At 43.6% G+C, this 13946-nt stretch overlaps 1 protein-coding gene across 2 annotated transcripts; it reads left to right on the forward strand.

The window, feature by feature from the left end:
* Positions 1–5546: 5546 nt before the first annotated feature.
* INSIG2 (insulin induced gene 2) lies at positions 5547–12984 on the forward strand (the record flags this gene model as incomplete). Of its 2 annotated transcripts, XM_082001829.1 has the most annotated exons (5): positions 5547–5790; positions 8689–8813; positions 11702–11868; positions 12278–12377; positions 12854–12984. In XM_082001829.1, 5 exons carry the CDS (start codon positions 5547–5549, stop codon positions 12893–12895), a joined length of 678 nt encoding a protein of 225 aa, XP_081857955.1. In that variant the 3' UTR covers positions 12896–12984. The 2 variants fall into 2 exon arrangements, with proteins under 2 accessions (XP_081857955.1, XP_081857956.1); XM_082001830.1 differs by lacking the exon at positions 8689–8813 and having other exon boundaries at positions 5547–5639.
* Positions 12985–13946: the final 962 nt, after the last annotated feature.

Raw genomic sequence — 13946 nt, forward strand, 5'->3', positions numbered from 1 at the left:
AAACCACAACGGGTTTCTGCTGCTGCAGACGTCTCCCCTTTCCATTCTTAATATGTCTATTATACACCCATATACACTCCTCCAAGTTTATACACTATTGTTCACAACATACCAGCACAAAGAACCAGCATTATCACTAAAGATGCTGCTATAGTAAATAAAGTTACAGGTTCCATCTTATCCTACTGTGGCTCTGGGAACTGCAAGAGGGTCTGCACTGAATCACTGCAGACCTCATAACGTGGAAAGCTCTGTCAGAGCCTTTGGCATGAAATACTAAGCCTGGTGGGATGCAATGTGCAAATATTTTAAATAAATTGTGTTCATTATCAGTGCAATGAGACAGGAAGAAGCTCATTAATAGAATAATGAATATAATCGTAGAATGAATATATGTATGATATATAAATGAATGTAACAGCAGTATTCTACACCCCTCCCCACATACAAGAAATGGTATTTTTTAATCGTGATGCCTTTACTACTCGTTAAGACGGGTTAAAGCAAATTGTTTTCTGCTTCACCTTGTCTGCTCTCCCCGAGAGGCCCTGGGCTGGTGATGAAAGTGCGGTTTCTGCAGTGACGAGCTGCGCATTTTTGCCCCAATCAATAGTTAAGCACATGTGAAAGTCCTTGCCGGATCGGGTGCTCAGCAGAGCCGGAGCCAGGCTGGCAGTTTGAGCTGGGAAACGACTATTTCGGCTTCTCCGTTTCTGTGACGGAAACGTCTGATGGGGATGCGCCGCGGCACTAACCCCAACCCCGCTGGGAGCACAAGCACGGTACAAAAAGCCTAACGGCACGTGTCTTTTCATCGTCATTTTGGTAACGAGCCCCTTTCCAAAGCAAGGGGCAGCGTTGTACAGGCTCCTGATGAGGTTTCTGGCGCTTCCCCATCCATTCTGCACGCAGGGCCCTTCGGACCAGCACGCCTGCGAGCTGATTCGCACCGCCGTGGCGGAGCGCGGGGCCAGGCTCCCGCGGGCCGCGCCGGGCCGGAGGGACGCAGCCGGTCCCCCATGGCGGGCCGGGCCCCGCACAGCTCCGCGCACAGCCCGCTCCGCCACTGTTCCCGTCAGCCGCTCGGCTGGGCCGGGCGGGGCGCTGAGGAGGCTGCGCGGGGCGGGGACTGGCGCGGGGAGGGAGAAGATGGCGGAGGCCGAGTGAGTCTAGGGGCTGCGGCGGCTCCTGCGCGGAGCGGGTGGGTGGGTCGAGGCAGTGGGCGGTTGGACGAGCCGAGCCGAGCCGACCTGGGTCGATAGTCGGGCCGGGCCGGGCCGGGCGGGGCGGGGCGGGTAGCCCCCGGCCCCATCCTCCCCGCGGGTGGCCGAGCCCCTGGCAGCGCCGCGGCCGGAGCCTTGCCTCGGGGCGGGGGTGGCGGCGGGCCCCGCCGCGGACCGGGCTGCTGTGGGCGCGGCGCGAGTGGCGGGCAGTCCGGCGGGGCGGGGGCCGCGGCGGCCGCCCGCCGTCCCCGGGCGCAGAGGCTGAGCGAGGGAGAGGACGGCGGGAGCCGCTCCCCCGGCAGCAGTTAAGCCTGGCGAGGCTGCCGGCGGAGCCGGGCCGGCTGCTTGCGGGCCGGGCCCTGCGCGGCCGGGCCCGCCGGGGCTGCCCCGGGCGGGCGTTGCTCAGGGGGCCCGGCCTGGGGCGGAGGTGTTAGCGCTGGCATGAAGCCTCCGGCTTGATGGTCGGGCCGAGAGGGCCCGGAGAAGTGGGGTGGTTTGCTTTTGGCGTTGCCTTGCAGAACGCAGATGGTTTCTTGTCACTTCATCATTTTTGCCGTCTCCTGCGCGGTGTTGCTTAAATAAACCTTCTCTTCCCTGGCCCTCACTACACTGCGTTGTTCCTAATGTGTCTGTATGTTGTCAGAAGTTGCAAATCGCACACAGCAGAAGGCTCTTGATGAGCCTGAAGAGCACTGGGGAGCGCTTGCAGGACGGATCTTCTAATTAGAAGACAGTTAAGTGACTGAGTGTTTTGAAAATGTCTCGGGTGATAACTTACTTGTTAACTTTTTGCGCAACACCGAACATCGTGTGGTTGCCGTGTGAATTGTATATAATGCTCTTGCATGGTATGCTAAAAAGCTTGGGTTGAAGCTGTGTGCCACCGAGGAGGAGAAGTACAACTGAGACTTTGTGGCAGAGCCATGCCTGTAGCTTTCAGTGTGGTGTTGCAGTTTTGAATATGCATTCCTGAGAGAGGAAGGCTCAGAAGTAGTGTTGGTTCAATATGTGAATTATTCCCATCTGAGTGGAAACTCTCAGTAAAATACAAGGCTTAAAAGGAGAGAGACATCTTCTTCTCTATCTGCAGGCACATTAGCCCCCCAATCCAGAAGAAGGTGGTGATATCTTCTATAGAGATCTTAATTTCCATTTTCATGAAAAGTGACGATAGTAAATATGTTTGCCATGCTTGAGCATCGTGAGCCCAGGCTGTCTGAGGCATTGAAGAGTCTTTACATGAGTGTTGGTCACCTTGCTCGGTTCCCTCATTGCTCTGTGGCATGCCAGAAGGTCTGAGAGTTAATGAGCAGCAAAAATTTGGAAACTTGGATAAAACAAATAGGAACAATATGTGGGGTGAGAAACCAGGATGGAAACTACTGCCTCATGCTAATTTGGGACTTTGCATTACTTGTTGTAAACATTCACTGACGTACCCACCCAAGTGCCCTTGCTGTGGTCAGTCCATTTATCTCACAGTAAAAATCTGTTGCTGGTGCCTTGAATGACTTGCAGCTGCAGTGGTTGTATAAAAGCAGTAAATGATTTCCTTGCATAGCGATGTCCTGTTACATTTTGATAAGTCTTCACAATTAAATATCCTATATTTGATGAATGATGTCTTAAATAAATGGAAATCAGGTAAATGCAGATTTTATATTCTGAAACTGGTTTATGCCAAAATAAAATTGGGCTTTTATTTGGTCATCAGCATTCCTAGGGAAAAAAAAAAAAACCACTAAGATCCCATCAGTGTTTACATCAGTATTGCTATGTGGGACAGTTGATGATTCTTAGTTAAGTTGGAGATTAGTGTATTTGAAGAATTACAAGAAGCAGAGTCTTGTTGGAGGGAGATACCAAGAGAGAGTATAAAATGGGGAAATAGTGGATGTGGGAAAATTACTAATAGATTTCATCAAAGACAGGGACTGATCTCACTTGGTATTTTCGTTGATGACCTTGGCACACAAAATAGGATGCGGTAATGATGTTTGCTGATGATCCAAAGCTGAGAACCTTTTGCAGGGCCAAAGAGGACTGAGATATCCTACAAGAAAAATGGAGTGACGTTGAGTGTGAGAGTTAAGTAATACCCATGGGCTGAAATTCAGCATGCAAGGTTTCGGGCTGGTACCAAGGAACAAGGAGTTCAGTAATAGGCAAGAAGAGAGACTTCAATGTAGTAATGGATCACAGGATGTGAGCAACTGCTTTATGACAGTGCAAAAAGAAATTGTGATCTTCAGTGTGTAGAAGAGCTCATACAAAGAGAGGCACAAAAGCGTGAACTTTCTTGTACAAGGCTGTGAGAGCTGAACATGGGATCATATGCATCAGCTCTGGTTGTGCATTGAAAGAAAAAAAAAAAGGAATGTGCAGACTTCAGGAAGTGCCAAGAGCTATTGAGATGGTGAAGTAAGTGGAGAGTCAAGAATTGAGCTTGTTTTCCTAGGAAAGCTAAAACTAAGAAGGAACAAGACAAGTTTAAAAGCCCCTATTAGGTATGGTATTCCTGCAGAGTTTGTAATCGGGACCTACAGTCTTTGGTGCTGTGTATTGAAAAGACTTTCCTGTAAATTCTGGGAATTCCTGTGATCACCTGGTGGGCAAAGTCCCCAGGGACAGGGGAGACTCTCAGCTGAAATAGTGATGTATTTGTCACTCCTTGCTTTCTTTCTGGGAGGCTAAATGTATTATCCAAGCTCTACTGCAATGCCATCTGGAGGAGGGGAAGAAAAAAATCTGGAGCACCTCCTTTTTGCTTGAGGGAAGCCTGTTGCAGTACCAGTGCCAGCCTTGATGCAGACATCTTGGTCTTCAGTGTGAGTCAGGAAGCTGACTAAGTCAGAGACTGTGGTTGCCCTCTTCCCCTCCCCACCCAAGATGTGTTTGTGATTACAAATAACGTGGAGAATTGGTCGCGTAGAAGAGGCCCATATTCTTAGGAGGACACTGCTGCCTCCCCAGACTGCCAGCAGGAAGTTATGTATGAGCAGAACTTTCTTTTTTCCTTTTGTTTTGCCTCTTGGAACTTTTTCTGAGTGTTGGAGGATGCCACAGTGTAGCATCACATCTTCTGTGCAGTTACCTGTAGTATCTTAACTAGCGTGGATGCATTTAACGTCCCTTTTGGCTTTTGATCAGCAAAAGTGAATGCTGTGTCCTCTGTGCTACTGCTGTGTCTTCAGAGAGTGTCCTCGGGATCTGCTGAAGCCAGGGAGGAAGGGGGACGGATGCGCTGGTTTGGCTCCCCTTGCACTCGCGTGGCCATAAGTAAGAGTTGACGAAAGCCGCCACCAGTTGGCAGTTTCAAATTTAAAAACAATGTCAGAGCTTTTTTTCTTAAGTTCCAAGTGGCTAAGCTGTCGATCGAAATCGTTGTTGTACATGAGTGTGGCACCGAATCCATGTATAACAAGACTCTTGATGGACAGGTTTTTTTAAAAAGAGTTATTGGGATGGGAACTCTTCCATTCCTGTAGTGCTGGCGGAGTTGCTCACATAGGTTGCTACCTAGTGCATGGGAGCTCCGTTTTCCCTTCCCTCTCAGATTCTTTTGTGCCTGATTACAGTTACGGTTTGTAATAACGTATGGCAGCTTTCACCAAAAGTGTGTTAATTCAGTAAGCATTTCTCTGCATTAAGGTTACGTCTCTGGTTTGTTGAGTTGTTCGCTTTTATCAGGGCTTGGATGCTCTGCAGGATTGCTGGAATTCTGACTCCATCCTGAAAAATATTTCTCAAATTTCACTTTCCAGTTGAGAAATGTTTTCTGGCGTCTCTTCAAGAAAAAAGACCTGTGAACCACTGTGACTGACTTGAAACTAAGGGCTGTGTTTACTTGCTTCTGAATTACATAATCTCCAGTTGTTGCTTAGAGGAGAGGAGAGAAGCAATTTATTGTTACTGCAAAGCAAGCCTTTATCTAATATCAGTTTCATTGCTTCACCTCTTCTTTGTGGTTTCACATTCCTAGCTGCCACATCCCACTTGTTTCCTCCTCGTCTGCCTCCTAGTAGACAAAGCTATTTGTAAAACCTGTTTTCTTTGTAAGGCATTTTTGCAGCTGTGGTTGGTTCTGCTCTCAAATGGCTACTTGCCTCCTTAGAAAATTCAGAAAAATATAATAGCCATACTTTTAACCCAATCTCCAATTTATTTAAGAGAAATATATTTAATGTTTCTTATATCTGAATTTTTCACCCTTTTTTATTATTTTTCAGGGTTTGGGTATCTCCTAATTGAGGAAAATCAAAATATTGATTGCAAGTGAATCCTCCTCAGTCAGCCTGTTGGATGTCTCTGAGAACATAAGTCATGGCAGAAAATGATGCAACGCCAACCTTACCAAAAAAGTGTGGCCCATACATTTCATCTGTAACCAGTCGTGGCATGAATTTGGTAATTCGTGGTATAGTGCTGTTTTTTATTGGCGTATTTCTTGCATTAGTATTAAACTTGCTTCAGATCCAGAGAAACGTTACTCTCTTCCCCCCTGATGTGATCACAAGCATCTTCTCCTCAGCTTGGTGGGTACCACCTTGCTGTGGCACAGCATCAGGTAAGTTGTTGTGTACGTACGCCTGGCGTGTGGAGATGAAAGGGTGGATAGGTAGTTATATAGTTACAAAAAACTATATGAAAGGTGTGGAAGATTAAAAATTTCTCTTCGAGCATCACTACCCTTTCCGAGCTACGACTGTTCCAATCTCCCTGTATATACACAACATGCATGTGTGTGTCCAGAAATTGTTCTGCTAACTTGTTATATTGTAATATTGTTAGTAGAACATAACCTTTGCTTTTTCTCTGTTAGAGTACAAGTTTAACAGACTTTAGAAGGTGGTGCCACTTGTAACTTTGAGGCTGGATTATAGGAGTGTGTGCTACAGACAGCCCTTGAATATACCCTGGAAGTACCAAATGGTAGAGCACACAGTACCTTGTTTTGAGCACAGCAAGCCACCCCGAGTAATTCTCCCTTTTGCGGTCCAGCTTTCCCTTTGTTCCTCATTCCAGTTCATGGTACCATTTTAGTTCTGTAAGGCTGGAAGACCTAAGTGTGTCTCAAGGAGTTGAAGCCAGGCACGCAGCTTGCAGTTGTAGAGGCGCGTTGCAGAACAGAGCACCTCAGATTCGTGTATCAAGTCGAATGATGTGAACATACTCCATTTCTTCTGTGACCATGTAGGGAGTTGAGACTTTTGCATGTTTAGCTAGTTTAAGTGAGATGTCTACTGTAGGTACTAAGAAATATCTCTTTTTCCTCTTCTTTCATCTTCAAGTGTCAAGGCATATTCCATGATGGAATTTGGCTTTCTGCTTGGCTCTGAAGATTGCTGATGCCATGGGTCAGTTTTATGGTTTACTAAGGGAATATTCTTAGCAGCCAGTACTGGAGGATTCTGCTTTAGCAAACCTTTACGGTAAAGGCAGTATCTTTCTAGAGGTCAGTTTTAAGACCATTGAGAAGCTCATGTTTCTGGGTATTTATGTGAGTCAATAAACTAGCTTTTCAGTTGGCTGTTTTGCTAATGATCATATTTAAGTCTGTTTTTTTCCTAGTTGTGTAGTTGCTTTCTTTTTGATACCTTGTTGAAATACTACACCCCAGATGTTATAGAGGAACTTGATTTAAAAGGAAACCCTCCATATATCTTTCTGAACTTACCCATTTTGTTGTACTGTGGAAATGCATTTGGTGTATTATGGTGGCAGTTACATACCTGCTTTATCTGCTAGTCCTCTTGGTCCTCTTTCTGTTATGCTGCTGAGACTGGATTAGTTACTGGATTGTATCCTGCATTTGCTGTATTTTTCTTCTATACTTTAAACTGATTGTCTTAACAAACATGTCTGGTAAAGGTTAGAGTATATGGAGTAGTGGAAGCTGAAATGACAGAATCCCAACTTGCAGCAGCAACACAAAGTTTGCAGTGTTCACCATAATGTTTGCACTGTCAACTGTTTGCATCAAGCTGCACGTTATGCTCTCCTGGGTCGGCTGAGAACACTCTCTGCAGCTGCATGTGGGGAAGTCGTGAAGGCTAGGTCTCACCATCATCTCAGAAGAAACTTGTGGGCCTTTCTGCTTCTGATGGGTTGGTGGTTTTGATGGCAAGACTGGGTATGGCTTGTAAAGTGTAGTCAGTCACCTGTTAGGTATTTCCACTACTTGATTTTAAGCCACCTGATTTAAAAATGTAACTGCTTTAATTGTCTTTTCCAAGTAGGAGTGACCCCTGCTGAGATGTTTGAGTTCTTACCAGCCTTTTCTTCTCCATTTTCTTTCCTTCTCCTCTCTGCTAGCATACATACAGGGAACCTCTGTGGTAGATGCTGATAACTCACCCATTTTCTTACCCTTCCTTCTTGGCACAGCCTTCCTGGAATCAGCATGAACATTTCTCTACAGTATGGTGTATTGTTATGAACAGAATAAAGGTATTTTGCATATTCCTAATCAGTGGTGACCGAGGCTGCTTTCAGAGAAGTTCTTTCATCCGTCACTGTTATTAGTCATCAGTTTGGCCCAATGCCTTTGGCAAGAAAATTGGTCAGGAGGTTGTTTTTTTTTTTTCCTCTTTAGCTTTACTGGTGATTTATTTTCCCGAATCCTGGAGATCAGTTTCCTCTCTGGCAGAATAAACAGCATTTGCCGTAACATACCTCCAACAGCCAGACTGAGGGCACTGGAGTCCGTACCGATGACTCAGGCTCTGCCCCTCTCCTACAGCACCAGTTTGACATTAAGCACCAGCATTATTCCTCAGCTGTGTTGGTAACAGTCTTTTCAGCTGCAATTGCAGTACAGAACAAATTTATGAAGAAATATTCAAAGAGCATAGCAGTTCCCTGGGGTTTGAAAGTCCTGTTTGCTTTCTGTATTCAACAGCTACTGTAGGCTCTTGGCATTCCCTCTTCTGTGTGAGCCTTTATAGTAACACTGAAGAAGAGAAAAACATTATCCAAACATAACCCCCTTGTAACAACAACAAAAGACACAAAATATCGAGATTATAAACCATACTCTGCCCTTATTGTGGTGTGTTTGTTTTGCAGTTATTTAAACATGTATTTTTAAATAATGTGGGATTTCCAAAAGTGCCAGCCTGCAAGCTGTTACTGCTTTTTTTTGAACTGTAGTGTGAGACTGCAGATTTTGGTAGGTTGCAGAGCTCTTTCATCCTCTGCCCCTCGTTCAGATTGTCTCTGTTTTGATACTTCTGCCAGGTCACTGCTGCAGTGGTTGAAGATGATGCTGAAGCTTTACAAGGATTTTTTAAATAATGAAATTGTTTGACATTCCTCTTCTTTTACAATGTATGTTTTGTACTATTTATCCTTAAAAGATCTGTTTTGGAGTCACAATAATTGTTGAAGTCTAGATAGTCTTTATTTTAGTTAAATATTGCCAGTGCTTTAACTTCTGGGCCTTTTTTCTTTCCTGTCTCCACAGCTGTGATTGGGTTATTGTACCCATGCATGGACAGACATCTGGGAGAGCCACATAAATTTAAGAGAGAATGGTCCAGTGTAATGCGATGTGTAGCTGTCTTTGTGGGAATAAATCATGCCAGCGCTGTATCCTGTATTGTAATGACATTGGCGGTAACAAATGGGTTTCCACTAAAACAAAGCTCACATAGTCAGTCATGGTGAATTGTTGTTAAAGATATAACGTGCAGCATTTTTGCAAGGGAAATGCAGAATATGTGTTAGTGTTAAACTGTCATAGCAATATTGGAGGTGTAAGTCTCACGTCTTTCTGTTCTGAAAAATATTTTTATTAGAATTGTCTCCGTATTGGGCTTTTGTCTTACTTACAGTCTTTATTTTCTTTGAATAATTAAAGTAAATGTGAGGAAATACTTATGTGGTACGTATTACAGAAAAGCGCTGTAAGACATTCCAAGGGTTGATGCCCTTTTAACACCATAGTAAGAGGTTGAAGCCCAGTCTTGAGGTCATCAGTGAAGCCTGTGCAAAGAATGGGGAAAACTCAGGACCAGGTAATACCAGGACTACACAAAGCCAGTAAGTGTTGTTGTTACTTCATTCTGCAAATGATGCCTTGATGCTGAGAGAGTAGTTACCACTCCTGTGGACATTCAGTAAGAGCAATTAGAAGTCAGTCAGCATGTTGCAGTACATTATACTCCTAATTGTGCAGCTATTCAGATACATCCTTGTACAAGTGTGCTCAAACTGGCATCCCTCTGAAGCAGCTGGGGACATGCTGGGTGATAGGGTGGTTTTCACGTGGACTAACACTCCTTAGTGGCAGTGCTGTGAGTCTTAGCAGTTTTGTGTAGTCATGCCTAGTGCGTCCTCTGTCAGGTAAAACCAGGATCTGTCTGTGAAAACTGGGTTCTTGTAACCTAATTAGAAAGGAAGTTGATAATCTGGAACTTTGATCTCCTTTAGTGTCAGCTCCAACACTGTTTGTAGAAACCGTGCTAAGAAGTTCTGATCGTATCCTACTGAATCCCCTCATTTCCAGGAAAAGAGGGCAAGTGAAAGATGTTGAGAGCTGGCTGAATTCTTGCTGAGGTGGCTTGGCCCTCAGATGGGTTTTGTTGCTGTTTGGTTTTGTTCCCACCAGCCATCCTATCCAGTATGGCTGGATGAGCTGGAGCTGCCAAGGTTCAGAGTCATTCCCCCTGTCCCTCACAAACCTTGCTCTCCTTGCCAAAGATGCATTCATCTGGTCCTGTGGTTCTTGCCGACCTGGACCGTACCTGTTGTGTAAGCAACGCACAACTTACTGCTTTTAAGAAATACAAGAGAATTGATAGCTTCTCTCTGCATGGGTCAGATTATTTAAAGCAAACCTTCTTGCAGTTTTCTAACAGCTCTTACGCACACTCTGGGACATCATTAATGTACTGTCTCTATTTCCTCCTTGACAGCTCTCCAGACTGCTTGCTTTTCAGCTTATTAACAGTTCTGCACATTACCATATTGGGTGCATTTTTTCATCTTGTTTGACTTCACACCCCCTCCCTCTGATGCTATTGATTTTTATCCTATAATTATTTATTTCAGTTAGTTGAACTTCTTTCTCATTTCCTCTAGGTCTCTCTCCAGGTCTTTGTGGGAAAATAGGGCAATGTTTTTATGTCGTCATCCCATGAATTTGCTTTCAGGCTTATGAAACTTGACCACCTCCTTTTTAATAATCTGTTTTGGACAGGAGTAGTGAGGATGAGTTAGTATTTCCAAAAGGTTTTGAAGAATGTGAAACACTACAAAGATATCTGCAGTGACTTCACACTTTTATCACAGAGTTGACTGATTTTGAATATTGGTTTACAGGAATACTTTCACAATAATATTACTTACATTTCATTCTATAGAAAACATTAACATTTTTAATGTTTAGCTGAATGTAAACTAGCATGAAAATTAAAATTGCAGTTAAGTAAAAGTGACAAATACCTTTTTTCAGTAAATCCTTGTCATTTAGAGGAGTCTAATGCTAGATTTAAGATTTCATGCTTAGTGTAATAAAGGACTAGGTAAGGATGAGATGTGATGTCCTTACTCTGAACAGTAATATGTGCATTGTATGTCTGTATAAAATGCTGGCATTGTCTGGTAGGTATATGGTCTCTTTACTCTTGTACAGTGCTAAGACCCTATAAAATATGAAGAAATGTCATAAGTTTTTTGTTTCCTGATAGATTGGCAACACCTACAGGGCCAGTTGTATCCTGGACTGCATCTAAAGAAGTGTGGCCAGCACGAGGGAGGGGATTCTCCCCCTCTGCTCTGGTGAGACCCTACCGGGAGTCCTGCATCCAGCTCTGGGGCCCCCAACATAAGAAGGACTTGGACCTGTTGGAGTGGGTCCAGAGAAGGCCACCAAAGTGATCAGAAGGGTGGAACACCTCTCCTGTGAATACAGGCCGAGAGAGGTGGGGTGGTTCAGCCTGGAGAAGAGAAGGCTCCGGGGAGACCTGCAGTAAGCAGCCTTCCGGTACCTAAAGGGGGCCTGCGAGAAAGCTGGAGAGGGCCTTTTTACAAGGGCATGTAGTGACAGGACAAGGAGTAACAGCTTTAAACTGAAGGAGGGTAGATTTAGATTAGATACAAAGAAGAAATCCTTCACTATGAGTGTGGTGAGGCACTGGAGCAGGTTTCCCAGAGAAGTTGTGGATACCCCATCCCTGGAAGTGTTCAAGGCCAGGTTGGATGGGGCTTTGAGCAGCGTGGTCTGGTAGGTGTCCCTGCTTGTGGCAGGGGGCTTGGAGCTAGGTGACCTTTACGGTCTCTTCCAATCCAAACCATTCTATGATTCTATGATAATTTCCTTATATCTCATACCTGTGTGATAACTGATACAGCTAGTGCTGTATTTTTTTTTTTTTGGTATTCTTTTCTGTTGTGCCAAAATATGATAAACAGAATGAAAACTACTTTACACTTGTATATGATATTTCCAAGTTTACCCTTAACAATCAACACAGAAAGTGGATTTTGCTAACAATATCCAGCTGTCTCTCACGTTAGCAGCCCTGTCAATTGGACTGTGGTGGACATTTGATAGATCACGAAGTGGCTTTGGTCTTGGAATAGGAATTGCTTTCCTGGCCACATTGGTGTCACAACTTCTGGTCTACAATGGAGTTTATCAGTAAGTATTTATGCCTTTAACGTTAAGTGATAGTGTCCTGAAACTATAACATAAAATCAGAGTAAGTGAAAGGGTAGAATTTGATGTGACTTCCAAAGTTGCCAGCACTTAATTTTGAGTGTAAAATAAATTGGCCTGTTCGTGAAAGCTTTTATGTGTTTGTGAGTCTTATGGTTGGAAGTTGCTTATTTCAATAAAATTGCTACCTCATCAACAATGTAACATGCTGCTTTTAGTTGAACAAATGGGATTATAATCAATAGGAAGCCTCCTTTGTTATTTGCTGCAAGTAATTAAATTTCTCTAATACATGTCTCTTTTGAGTTGAAATTTGTGGATTTTTATCATGTGATTGGAGGACTCTATGTATTGCACAACATTGAGCTCAAAAATGTGTGTTCTTTTCCAGATACACGTCTCCAGATTTCCTTTATGTTCGTTCCTGGTTGCCATGTATATTTTTTGCTGGTGGAATAACTATGGGCAATATTGGCAGGCAGCTGGCAATGGTAAGTTTGGAGGGAGGCTTGATTACGTTCTAGTAAAAGTTTTAATCTACCTGTCATTCCTTCCTTCAAGTATACTATCTGGCTCTTCGACTTGGGGATGTGGAGTAAGGTAGAAATCGATAATCACTGCTTTTTGGTCTCATTAGTGGGCTGTTAGTACTGTTACTCAGAGTACAGCCTGTGACTGCTCTGTACACTCTCAATTGCATACTTTTAGTCCTTTCAGAACCAGGAGCTAAATAAGAGCTCCTGTGTTTGGGGAGAAGTCAGGCCATCTGCTAAGTCTGAACTGCTCTTTCTGCTGCTCAAGGAGACAGAAATTGCAGCCAACAGTGTGTGCAAAGAACTTAGGGAGACCAAACTTATCTGGGTGAAGTGCGAGATAAGCGATTTTGTAGAAAACCCCTTCTCATAGCAGCCCTTTTCATTAGTTATGTAAATTGATATTATTAATTTTGTCAACTTCTGTTTTTCAGTATGAATGCAAAGTCATTGCAGAGAAGTCTCACGAGGACTGAAGAGAAACAATATGCACCTTTTAAATAGGAAAATACCTGACAAATGACTGTTGGAGGAACATAAGGAACACTTGACTATGGAATTGCCAAAATGCAATTTTTTTTCCCTTGAGTGGTATACTTTACTGCAATCTGTGATTGCTGCTTCTATAGAAACCTTGATGTCTGATTTTGATTACTGTGAAGTTACAATAGTATGCAATACATTTGACAATATTGGTTCAATTACAGGATTCTTTTTTCCAAATCTAAGCTGAGTTTACCGTAAGTTGTCTGTCCGTAATGTTGCAGTGCCAAACTGAACCTTTGCACTATGTTTCTGTAGCTGAAATTTCTTCATTTTTAGCTTGGAAGTTTCGAGGAATTTGTTTTTAATAGCTCAGTGAAAGAGAGGGGATTCAAATTTAGGAATAAAGATCATCTTCTCTTTCCATGATGATAGCCTGTAATACCTTTATGAAGTTCATGGATTACAGGTGAGCTTTGATGCAATAAGTAACTGATTTCTGCCTATTAACACACTGCATCATTCTTCTTACTCACATCACAAGTGAGGAATCATAACAGGGATCGTATGGGTTACTGCTATGGCATTTCATTTGTCTGTGGTATGTGCCCACTATCACAGAATACAGAAATGGAAACTGAGGCTGGAAATTATTTGCAATTTTTTTTCCCCTGGTACAACCAGTATACATGTTTCTATATGAATTTGTGGCCCATCATCGGATGTGGACAGACTCTGAAACTATTTGTTTTGTTGAGTAACAGGATACAATTCAGGTCATTCTTGTGCAATCCCTTAAGCTGACTTGTCTTGATCCCTTATAAAAAAAAAATCTTAGGGAGTTTTTTATTGCGAAACTTAATTCTGCTGAAATAAATCAGCCGCTACCATACAGTGTCATAAACCCTCCATTACCAATGTTACTCTTGATAGTTCTTGTCTACTACCTGTTCTGTTCGCAGGGATTGGCAGAAGGAGGCAAGGCAATATTTTAGGTACTGATGTCGCCCTTACTGCTGTGACTATGGTCCAGGCAACCATAAA

This window comes from Phaethon aethereus, assembly GCF_964289735.1.
Source record: "Phaethon aethereus genome assembly, chromosome: 6".
In the NCBI taxonomy this organism is placed as follows: domain Eukaryota; kingdom Metazoa; phylum Chordata; class Aves; order Phaethontiformes; family Phaethontidae; genus Phaethon; species Phaethon aethereus.